This window comes from Siphateles boraxobius, unplaced genomic scaffold (genome assembly GCF_051911475.1).
Source record: "Siphateles boraxobius isolate OS27281-9 unplaced genomic scaffold, OSU_SipBor_1 130, whole genome shotgun sequence".
NCBI classification, from domain to species: domain Eukaryota; kingdom Metazoa; phylum Chordata; class Actinopteri; order Cypriniformes; family Leuciscidae; genus Siphateles; species Siphateles boraxobius.
Genome location: NW_027508734.1, coordinates 23,875,694 through 23,888,069, shown reverse-complemented (window position 1 = coordinate 23,888,069; position 12,376 = coordinate 23,875,694). Strand labels below are relative to the sequence as shown.

Here is a 12,376-nt window from a genome sequence, read left to right as displayed (position 1 = left end):
CAGGCATCTGGGAGGCAACATTTGCACAGGAAGAGATCCCTCAGCATTTCTACAAATTTAATTGAATTATTTGTTTTTGATGTAGGGGGCTCTCTGGATGTCTATTGGAGAATCCCAGAGCATGTTTTGGGCAGAATTGCTGTTGCAGTAAGTCCTTTCAAGTCTTGAAACTGTTGTCGAGTAAGCATATCAGGGAATTTTGAAAACTGGGAGATATTGGCATATCCGAGAATGTTACAGCTCAGGCTCCTGTGTGTATGTGCAGGGCCGTAACAAGCTCAACTGTCGCCCTAGGCAAAACACCGTTGTGCCGCCCCCACTTCACAATCACAATTAAACACAATCTTTGAGATGCATGTGGAAGACTGGAGATTTTGTTTATTGATAAAATTGCACCAAAATAAAAGTATACACAAGCATGTTTTCTGATTTCTTTAAATGTATTTTTTCATCCTGCAACGTAAAACATTTGCACACAACCACTAGTACAGCTGAAAATGCAAATTCTGTATTATATTATATAATAAGTATATGCAGGCCCAGAGTGGACATTGGACGATTCGTGAGATTTCCTGTTGGGCCGCTGATAAATTGGGTTGGCAGCATTACCACTTTGACATAAAGACAGTTTCACACGGGACCCTACGAGACTCAAGTTCATTTTCAATGAGAGACGCACGGAAAGCGGCAAATCAATGATAGCTCTAGTTGTGGCGAAGCGACGGTGTGCTAGCGGTGCTCGTACACCTGAAATCCCGTCACTTGCATGTGCACAGCTGTTCATAGTGGTTAAAATTTTTATAAATATTAATATATGGCGTATATAAATGTTACGCACACAATAAGCTACATGATTTGTTGATATAAGTGCAATAATGCGCCGACCCTGTGTATGTGTGTTTTGTCTTTGTAATACTTTATTAGTGCTGAATTGTCATTTGCACCCGGTTCTGACCCTCATTACCCTCTCTCTCACGCTTTCTCACAATAATCAAAGATATGCCACTGTTTAGATAATTTACAGCTCTATCCTCTACAGATAGAATAAATAGACACACCCTTTCGAGTCTCTTCTGAGTTTTTCAATGAGTATGGGTGTTTGTGTGTGTCAATAGGTGGTAAAAGGATTGACATACCTCTGGAGCCTGAAGATTTTACACAGAGGTGAGAGAGCCAGTTTTATGTAACTTGTAAAACATCTGACATAATAATATCCAAATATTTGCAGTCAGTGTAAGATCTTCATTTAGGTAATTTAGGCACGAGTATTTAGAAGTAAATTAAGTACAGTACTGTTTAAAATTGAGGAAAGTAAGATTTCTTTTTAAATAAAAGAATACTTTTATTCAGCAAGGGCAATTTAATTGATCAAAACTTACAGTAAAGACATTTTTTATGGAGTTACAAAAGATTTTAATTTCAAATAAATGCTTTTCTTTTGAATGTTCTATTCATCAAATAAAAAATGTATAACATTTTCCACAAAACCTTTCAGCAGTGATAATAATAAGAAATCCTTGACCACCAAATCATCATATTAGAATGATCTCTGAAGGATCATGTGACACTGAAGAAATGATTGCTGAAAATGTAACTTTGCCAGCACAGGAATAAATTACAATTCAAAATATATTCAAATAGAAAACAGTTATTTCAAATTGTAATAATATTTCACAATGTTAGTTTTGCTGTGACTGTTTTTTTTTATCAAGCATGTAGTCTTGGTGCACATAAGAGACTTCGTTCAGAAACAAAAACAAACTTTTGAACTGTAGTGAATGTGATAATACTCACATGTTGGGTAGTAATGACCTACATGTCAATCTAAATTGTGTAATCATATTGCAAAAAATCAAGTGTTTATAATTAGACATTTTATATACAGTCAGATTTGTTTTTATTTATTGTGACACAATAATGTGTAATACATTTGTTGTTAATTAATTAGCTAATTGTGCCCCTAATTTTTAAAACAGACATACAGATATGACTTTCAAAGGAGACACACGTATAGCATCACAGTACAATATAATCCTTGCCTCGAAAAATTAACTTACTAGTTAACTATTCATAAAAGGAGCGTTAGTTTGTACTTAATGCAAAGAGTATTGGTTAAATTTACATAAAAGTTGAACTCTAGCAGATTACACTGCAGAAGTAATCCAGTCACAATGGTATTAGATGCTGACAATCTAATATTTTGTGTCTCTGTGTAAATGCATTGTTTCTCTGCGCAGATGTGAAACCCTCCAACATGCTGGTTAACACACGGGGTCAGGTCAAACTGTGTGACTTTGGAGTCAGCACGCAGGTATGTTCTAATTTGTATCCTGTGATTATTTGTTTGCATGTTTGTTTGTCTACCTGCTTGAATGCGTATACTCACACAAGTGCTGCTTATGTTGTGTATATCTGTGTATGATCTGACCACAGTCAGATCAGATCAGCCATTGTCCCATCAGTCTCCATGTCTCTTCTTCCTTTCATTCCTCCAGGGACTTCTTGCCTTTGCTCCCTAACCCCCAGGTACCCCCTAGATTGCTCCTCACTTCTCGCTCTTTCTAATTACCACATTGAGCAGATATTCAGTGCATGTGAGTGACGGCGTGTGTGTGCGCGTGGATGGAGACAATAGCTCAGACCGAGAAAGTCAGCATCAGTTTCCCCTCCTCTTCTACACTCAGGAGTCCAACAATGGGGCCCAATCACTCCAAACAGCCTTCTTTTAATTAATATTCATACCCATGTTCCCCGAAGAGATTCTAGTTGAAGCTGACCCCTGGATGAGGTGCATGTGTGCGTTCTCCTCCGTGCCCATTCAGACCGTGACACTGTATAGTAAACCTATGTCTCTCTTATTCACTGACACACACGCGCACACCAACGCACGCCAGGCCGCGGGGGAACACTCTCATTATGTTTGTCCTGTCATTGCTGACATGTGCCATTGTGCCCGGATCTCACTGTCTCTCCCTTGTGAGAGTACAGACTAAAATTAAACCGGGCTGGCATTTCAATAACACTTCACAATAACACGTTCTTTTCAATAGATTTAAATCAGTTTCTTCATACTGTGTCCTTTAGCTTATGGCAGAGAGCTCAGGTCACCTGCTGTCACATCTGTACTGAATTTCAATGTTCAAACAGAGATAATAACTGTTCTGCTTATATCAGAGGACTGAATGTGTCAGCTTCTCTATATTATTGTTGGCTGTACACATAATGTTTAGGGGATAATGTTTCATCTTCAAGGTTGTGTGTGTTTGATGGTACTAGGTATCCAATACTGTCACTGCTAAGATCTTCATTAGCTATTAGGATCAGTAACAGGAATCTGTTAGGTAGTTTTGAAGATAACACATTACAGTGAGGTTCAATTTATGGACATTTAGTTAATGCATTAAGTATCATGAACAACAACGGTGCTTTTACAGCATTTATTTATGTAGGTTAATGTTAATTTATGGGTGTATTAATACACTTCAAGTTTCAACTAAACATTTATGTTAATGTATTATCAACAAGCATAATTTTGCAGTTAAGGAAAATATATTTATAAATTAACATGAACTTAGATTTGTAAACACTGTAAATAAGTGTTGTTCATTATTTAGTTCATGCTAACAAATGTAACCTTGCTGTTAAGGGTTACCATTTTTAATGTATTCATCTGTCGGCTTGTCCTTTTAAATGATAACTGTGATAATACTACATTAGTATTACTATTGTTTATACTTGGGTTTAGAAATTTGAACATAACCATAACCAAAATAAAATTTGAAAGGATAGTTCACCCAAAAATCATGTAATCAATTACTCACCCTTATGTTGTTCCAAACCTACATGACTTTCTTCTGTAGAACACAAAAGAAGATATTTTAAAATTTGGTTACCATTTACTTCCATTGTGACATTTCTTAAAATACCTTCTTTTCAGAAGTGAGCTCATGCTAAAAAATCATGCTGATTATAAGGGGAGTGCTCTTTGCTCACTATCTGTATATTATCCATTCAAAATAAAAATGTTTCTATTATTTTTCATTATTTTAATGCTGGTAAGTACACAATGCAAAATTTGGGAGCGACAGATTTATTTAAATTCTTGGTTGAATCCTTAATTGTAATGATAGATAGTGATAGCCGTGTCAATGGAAAGGACAAAAAAAATATGTCAAAATAGATCTGCGAAGGCCAAGGTACCTAAGAACCATGAAATTTTACTGCTATTGGCACAAATGACTGATTTTTTGGTTTTGTGACAAAAGCTTTGCACTAAATAATCTGCTTAACACCACAGTAGAAGGATTCTGGACACACAGTTGATATGTTATTTCCTCTATTTGAGATTCTTGTTGATCTCCTGCTAAAAAAAAATCGGTAACACTTTATTTTACAGTGTCCTTGTTAAACTTTTTACATGTACTTGCTATAATAAAAACAGTGAATTTTGCACAATTACATGCCACTAACTAATCTAATCTAAACCCTAATCCTAACCCTAACTAGATTGATTAATGTTACTCAGTACTTTAAATATATAATTACACTGTAACAAGGACATCATAAATATTTTTTCTGCTTTCTACCACAGTTGGTGAACTCCATTGCTAAAACATACGTCGGAACCAATGCATACATGGCGGTAAGCAGCAGTCATTTCTTTAATAGTGTTTCTTTTCAGACAGTATTTCTACTTACAGGAGCACGGAAGGCATAGGTCTTTCTTATAAGTCATACATATTTGGTTGTAAAGGCCGTCAGCCAAGCATCTGCCTATTATGCATACAAAAAAATCAATTGCCTTTTACGGAAAAATCAAATGCTTTCAGAATAACAATTTACACACATGCACACATATAGACAACAGAGCTTGTTAAATAGCTAAACATCTGCACAAAGGGTATAAATGTCTGTGTGACCTTCAGTGCCAGTTATACTCCAAGCTCAATTCATATTGTAATCTGCATTATAATGATTCTTCATGTGTCTGTGTGTCTTTGCTTCTATAGCCAGAGCGGATATCTGGGGAACAGTATGGTATTCACTCAGACGTGTGGAGTGTAGGGATCTCTTTCATGGAGGTAAAACAGTCATATAATAATTTCTTATAAATGCCCACATGTAGGCTCTATCGCGGTTAAGCTCATGTGATGCTGCTGTGCGGCGTGGTCACAAAAGCTTATCACTTGAATGTGTTTTTACGCATTGTGGTTTAAAAACAAGTGATTTAAAACCGTTGAAGTGCAGTAAGCAGAGGAAGACAACATTTTGCTATATGTGTATGCTGTCAGAGAGAAGGTTTCTATGCGCTGTCCGAAAGACGCGCACACATAAAGTCGCTGCTCATAAAGCGTGTGAGATCTGAACTGAGTTTTTTTTGCCGCCTACTTGGACTTGAACATTATATACACATATTTTTGTGTCAAAATGACCATCTTTGAAAAAGTTATTTATGTCTTAAGTGAACATAAACTCAGGCTTACTATGTCTTAAGTGAACATAAACTCAGACTTACTAAAGACACTTTTCTTTCTTAACTGTTTGTTTGTTTTTTACTTAGGCAAGTATTTGTTTTTTGTGATATTAAAAATGGTGACAAGATTTATGAAATTTCAATGTTATCAAACATTTTCATATCATTTAAAGCAAAAATAAATATATATAGTATGTGATATATATATCTCATCGTGAAATAAAATGACTCATATCGTGATATAAGATTTTGGTCATATCGCCCACCCTTACCCACATATACACATGGCCCAGCATTCATAGATCGAGTGGACTGGTGTCTTAGTGTTTCTGCTGAGTGCTGTTGATAGTCCCTGCAGGCACCCTGTCCAAACAGATGTTGGCCTACAGCAATGCATGGATCACACTTGAGATCTCCCACTGACTGCTACTCTCTCTCTCTCTCTCTCTCTCTCTCTCTCTCTCTCTCTCTCTCTCTCTCTCTCTCTCTCTCTCTCTCTCTCTCTCTCTCTTGGATCATCTCCCCTTGAATTCCCACGAGAGCATAGAGTAAGGAATGAGATTTTGTGTTTGTGGTTTCTATATATATATATATATATATATATATATATATATGAGAATTTATAAATACTATGGTTGTTTATTGAGGAAGAAATGTGTGTGTGTATTGAAACATTGAGTATGCGTGTTTGTGTAATGGTGAAAGATGTGGAGTCAGTGTGGCAAAACGCTATCAATCACTCAGCCAGCAGAACGTCCAGTAATTAGAGTGCTGTGTTCTCTACTTCAGAGGTGTGTGTGTGTTCCTAAAAAAGAAGAGAGGAGAGGTGTATGAGTATAGCGAATTCTTTTTGTAATGGATGTTTTTCTAAGCAGAAACCAGCAGCATGAAATGTACGTATAAGTGGATTAGATTTTAGTGTGGTTGTTTAACTCGTGTACTGAAAATGCCGTGCTGGTAGTTCTCATTGGCTGTATTGATTCAAACTTTGTAATTGTCAGCGCTTCTCATTGGCTGTGATGAATTGTTATTGTATCCCTTAAGTCAATCCCTTGATTGCATTTATCAATACTGTTAGATATTATCGGTGAGATGTTTAGGGTGGGAAATATCAAGGGTCATATGGATTGACATCATCATGAGTTGATGAACAGTATATTGATCTGATTATGATTTAGTATTGACCTTACCATGTTGTTAGGGATGTGATCGATTCGTCTCAATGCCTGGAATGTTTAGGCGGTTCAGGTGAAGTACCTCTGTTCTGTTGGCAAAATTCTTAACCAATGAACTGAAGTCACCTCCTGAACTGAGATGTGTATGCTTGATTTAATAAATGAATGCACTGTGGTTTGAGTTGGATGAATTTTCTAAATGTAACTGGAATGTAATCAAAATATAGTTTGAAAATAGATAGACTTTTGCTTTTTGGTTTTGCTGCTTTTTCTACATCTGTTCTTTGATGATCTCCAGCATGTGTTGTAGTCTTCAGAGATTAACGTCTGTTGAAGTATATACACCTGCTGTAATGTTGGGATGTAGGCAGGGTTTTTCGAGGCATCAAAGTTTTCTATTTACAGTGTTTTTGCAGCGTGTCAATAAGAGATTCATTGCAAAATGTAGAGTAAATTGCTTCATTGAATATAACAGGAGTTTACGTAAAAGTGCGGCTTTGTTTACCCTGCGTTGGAATTGGATCGAGTGGACTGGTGTCTTAGTGTCACATGAAGACTGGTGTCTTTCCTCACTTTCTGTATATAATATATATTTTTCATGCTGCTAACTACACATTGCAACATTTCTGGAATGACAACCGTTTTTAAATGCGTGATTGAATCCGATTGACGGTAATAACCATAATAATGGGTGGAGCAAAATAGTATAATACTGTATGTCAAATCATCTTTAGTCTTTTGTCACACTTTTAAGAAGTAAAGTGTAAAGTACTTGATTATAATTTTAACTGTAGTGTGTTATTCAATATTACATACAAGTTTCAATAGAAATGACATTAAAGGTTTTTTTAGTACCATAAACGCTGGCCAGTACGTTCAGTAGTACTCTTTAACCACATTTCCAAGAAAATAGAATTATGAAATAACTATTATACTTTAGTAGGTCAAAAAAGAACACTAAAGTTTAATTACATTTAGTATAAAGTTAAACTTTTATAAATTATCATTTAATTGCATTTAACATGCCTGATAACAAATCCCCTTCAGGTGTAACAATTCAAATTCTATGTGTAATATATTATGTAATTGATTTTAATATGCTCCTAAGCAGATCTGATTGTCCAGAAACCCTGTTTGAGACATCGTCCATCATTGCTGTAAATGTGAAAGCTCATGTACAGTACTTATGCAGGTGTTTGTAAGTGAGTGTGTTTGTGACTATACCTGTGTGCTTCATTAAAATGTAACTTTCCCTCTGTTCTTTCATTCGCAGTTGGTGCTGGGCTCTTTTCCATATCCACAGGTGAGTCTGCTTCATCAAACCAGATACCAGTTTAACCAATTTAATGTTAAGCTCTTGAATACTCTACATTTCTTTTTCCCGGAGGCACGGAGGACAAACGTTCCCTCATGATTTTAGCGTAAGGGCAGTATTAATTTACTTTTCGTCCCACAACTGCTCATCCCACCCTTGTTTACTCAGCTTACATTACATACAGTCCTGCTGACCTGTTCTATTCCTCAATCCCATCTACCCTGTAATCAGATTTCATGCAGGGATTTATCAAGATTATCCCAGTTTAAGAATGACAAACCCGGATTATAATCCGGATTCATTTGGAGGGTTCCCAGTTTAGGAACCACATGGTACCAATGCACAAAGCATGTCAATTTATGGTGCCTGTTAGTGTAGGATGACATGGTGTAGACGTTGTGTAGTATATTCAATGTACTTAGTTGTACTTATTTAATTAAACTGCCATATTAGTTTTTAACCGTATTCTCTAAATTTTTAACTGAACAAGATCATTGTTGTGAAGGAAACTTAATGAATAAGTTAGATGTATAACGGTGTTGTTAGTAGATGGAGTTTATGATTCTTAGCACTTAAACATCTCAGTCTTTTGTTAAAGGCAGTTCTGGTTCTTTGTAAACGGCGTTTTCTTTTTTAAAATTAGTTTATACATGTTAACACTTTACAAAAATGTTAATTTCATGAGGTATCATGAGGCGTTGTTTTGACAACGCACGTGGACTGTTGCCTTGACAACAGTTGATGGTATATGTTGGAGAAAGAATGGCAGCGGGAGTCTCTGAGGAAACCCTATCAATTTGGACCCGGAACAAGATGGTTCACGTAATGTCACTTTGATCTATTTTTGTATGTACTGGCAGAGTTTTTAATAACACATTAACCATAACGCGTTGTTCATTATAAACATGGGATTATTAATTATATTGAGAACGTCGTAACGTTACAGAGAAAACATGCCGTAATATACCCTGAGTGTAAACATTAGCCGCATTCATCGTGAAGCGTGCAAGCGATTTGCAAAGATTAATATTTAAAGGTTAATAAAACGTTTACACTCGCTTGTTCTGGAGGTGCAGCAGGAACACGAATAGTTGGTACCGATTCTTTTTTCAGGACCAGCTTCTTAGCAAAACCAGATTTACACTGACCCTCGTTTATAAAGCAGTCTGGTGAGAAATGATTAGCGCAGACATAAAAGCATTTACGTAGATCGTTGGGAATATTCCCTTCAAAAATAAAACTCAGCCACTGCGTCTTCAGCGTCTTCAATCATTAAAATGACTGCTGTGTTCCTTATTACAGCGAAGAACAGAACACCACAATCGCTTAGATGCCATTCTGCTCCAGTGTATCAACAATGGCGGACTACGATGACAGCTCGCTCAGGCCGGGTCTGTGTCAATTATCATTCATGGGAGGGGCGTCCGATTTAGTGACGTCACAAAATCGAACAGCTCAATTTGAGGCAGGGGAAAACATATAAGGAGATTAAAACAAAAACACTGGATGGATTTTTATCATTATATGATGGTTGTGTACAGACACTGCCAACACACATTTCAGTATAATCAACTTGTAAAAGTGCATGTACCATTATATGACCCCTTTAAAATAGAAAACATTTTTTTTTAAATGGTAACAATATTTCACAATATTACTGTTTTTACTGTTTTGCATAAGAGATTTATAAATGCTGTGAAAGAATCGTTCATTGTTTGTTAACTAATGTTAATACATTTCAAATGTAAATGTAAAATGTTACTTTAATTATTTAGTTTGATGACTTTGATGATTTTCAGATGTGTGTATATAGAAATATACTGTATACTCGATTCTGATTCAGTGCCCTAGTTTTTTATAATCAGACTGTTGGCTTTAAAAGTTCTGCATGTAAGAGTGCAGTGAGTTTAATGAGGGAAATGTTGACTAATGCTCAATAAATTACTCCCAGCATGCCTGTTGGGTTAATTAGCATATTAAAACAAAGCAGCCACTCAGGGCATGCAGGGGAAATCAGAAAGGAACATTTTGAGGCTGCATCTAGAGCCAAAGCCTTGAGCATCGTACAGTCACGGAGGCTGGGCCTGGCGTTGTGTGTGTGTTTGTGCTTTATCTCACACATCACTTGATGCAAATCTATTGTGCACAATTGCAAAAGTTACTAAATAAAATTGATGTGCAATACATGAAATTTAAAGGACATTATGAGGAGTGCAATGATTAATCATAAAGTCTAATACATTTTTAGTGTAGATATTTGTAACAGAATAGAAAGACAAAATATAGGCTGAACAAACTGTTTGAGATGATGAACAGTTGATGGGTAGAAATAACATTAGAAGGCTAGAGGCCAGCATTTGTGTGTGCATTATCCCGGGGCCTGGAGGCTTGTCTCATTTGAAATTGTTTTTCTCTGCTCTCCAGCATTATCTATTAACAGGGCCATTATCATGTTAATCCACTGAGTATTATTACATAAACTAATGTATTCACATGTACACACAAACACTCCTTCATACACGCCTATGCGTGTCTGGAACCATGATTTGATCTTTAAATCTTAAATATTGTACAGTATTTCTCTTCTGAAATTTGTCTTTTAGCAGTTGGCCTGTACCTAACCCATCAAAACAAAAACAAAAATACTCATAGACCGCAACATGGGAATGTGTAAAATCCATTCAGGTCTGCGGTTCTGCTCCGAATGCATCATCATATATCATTATCAGTTAAAGTAATAGCAATTGAAACCAATGAATGGCAAAACTTTTTTGTTCTAGGCCCGTAGTGCCAGAGGCATTATACTGAAGCATTTCATGTATACACACCCCATTAATTTATTACTTCCTCCTTTAATCTTTCTTACTCTCCCTTTTCTCTGTTCCTGCATTTCAGAATTCATATGGAATGCAAATGGAGAGAGAAGGAGAGAGAGAAGCATGAAGGAGAAAGAGGGAGGGGGTTAGTCAGTAAGAAAGAGAGGGAGAGCTAAACCTCCCACTGCTAGAGCGTTTTTGCTCTTGATGTTAATTTTCACAGCTCCATATGGTGCTGCAGACTCTTCACCTGCAGGCATCACACACACACACGCTTGCACACACCACCCAGCCAGCACACACGCTACCTCAGGCCTGGCCTGTCACTCACATCAGCCCAGGCATCTGTGTGTTCTCTCTCTCTCTCTTTCTCTCTCTCTCTCTCTCTCTCTCTCTCTCTCTCTCTCTCTCTCTCTCTCTCTCTCTCTCTCTCTCTCTCTCTCTCTCTCTCTCTCTCTCTCTCTCTCACACACGCACACACACACGCTCATTGTCCATTGCGCGGCGAGATCTCGAGAGATGCCCACTGTATTTCTGCATAAACTTCTGATGCCCTGCCCCCTCTCCACCCGCACTCATAGCCACAAATCTGCCGATGTTTTGTGTGTGAGTGCATGCATGATTGTGTGTGTGTTTTCTATGTGTTATCTTGTCATTGATTATAAAAGGCTCTTTAATTTCGTCTCACCCCATGTTGGGATTAATTTGCATTCTTTGTCAGGAGTTAATGGCGTCTCCCGATGGCTCGCTCGGAAAATCTTTGAAGACTGCAGACTGGCTGGCGTGTGTATACAGCCTCCAGCGCTTCTCCTCCTGATTGATTTGTTGTTGCCTTTTCTGTTTTCCGGCTGTTTTGGTTTCAGCTCATTTTAAGCCCCATATTCATCTGGATATACTGTATGATTTTGCTCTCCCAGAGCTTTAATGCTATATTTAAGCAATATCACCCTAGCAAGAGTGTTGTTGTACAACAAGCTGTTGAGGCTGAAGGTAATCACAGCCGTGGCCATATTTATTATAACAGCACAATTTTGAGTTCTATAAACTGTTAATATTGAGTAACTTGCTCTAGCTCCACTTCAGGTTTTTCATTTCCCGCCACATGGTCACTTGTGAGAAATCATTGTGAGCATTCCTGGAGTGAAAGAAAACATTGGCTGCTCAGGCAAAATAACACAACTCTGCTTCCACTCCGCACATCTCACATACTTTGGTCTGGAACATTGCAAACACAGACAAATGGAGCTATACAAACAGAGAAACGTCCCAGTGTCATTACTAAATAACAGCAATATTTGAGTGTAGTGAAGTTGGTTTGATTGAAAATTTCACCTCACTATTATTGTTTGGAGAATGATCTTTTTTTTGTATTGTTATTTAGCTCAATTTTTGTCTATTCACAGATTTTTTCTTTATATTTTGAAACAGTTTTCACTCAAGAAAACTTATTTTTAAATAAATAAATAAATAATCGCACTGCTTTGGATTTAGTTTCCATTTAGGAATTGTAGCACTTTAACATTTTTTTAAAAAGTAGCTGAGTTGTTTTGTTTAAAGTCATCTTGATTGTTTAGTGGAGATCACATTTAAGAATTTA

General features: G+C 36.8%; 1 protein-coding gene across 3 annotated transcripts in view; it reads left to right on the top strand.

The window, feature by feature from the left end:
* Positions 1 to 12,376, top strand: part of map2k5 (mitogen-activated protein kinase kinase 5) — a 69,926-nt gene that overhangs the window by 34,453 nt on the left and 23,097 nt on the right. For 2 of the 3 annotated variants that reach the window (XM_077228750.1, XM_077228751.1), the window contains exons 12-17: positions 86 to 147; positions 1,116 to 1,164; positions 2,238 to 2,311; positions 4,592 to 4,642; positions 5,010 to 5,081; positions 7,922 to 7,951. In XM_077228750.1, the coding sequence (XP_077084865.1) occupies positions 86 to 147; positions 1,116 to 1,164; positions 2,238 to 2,311; positions 4,592 to 4,642; positions 5,010 to 5,081; positions 7,922 to 7,951 (338 nt within the window). Of the gene's footprint in view, positions 1 to 85; positions 148 to 1,115; positions 1,165 to 2,237; positions 2,312 to 4,591; positions 4,643 to 5,009; positions 5,082 to 7,921; positions 7,952 to 10,858; positions 11,264 to 12,376 lie in introns of those variants that run through there. The other variant, XM_077228752.1, reaches the window with a different exon arrangement.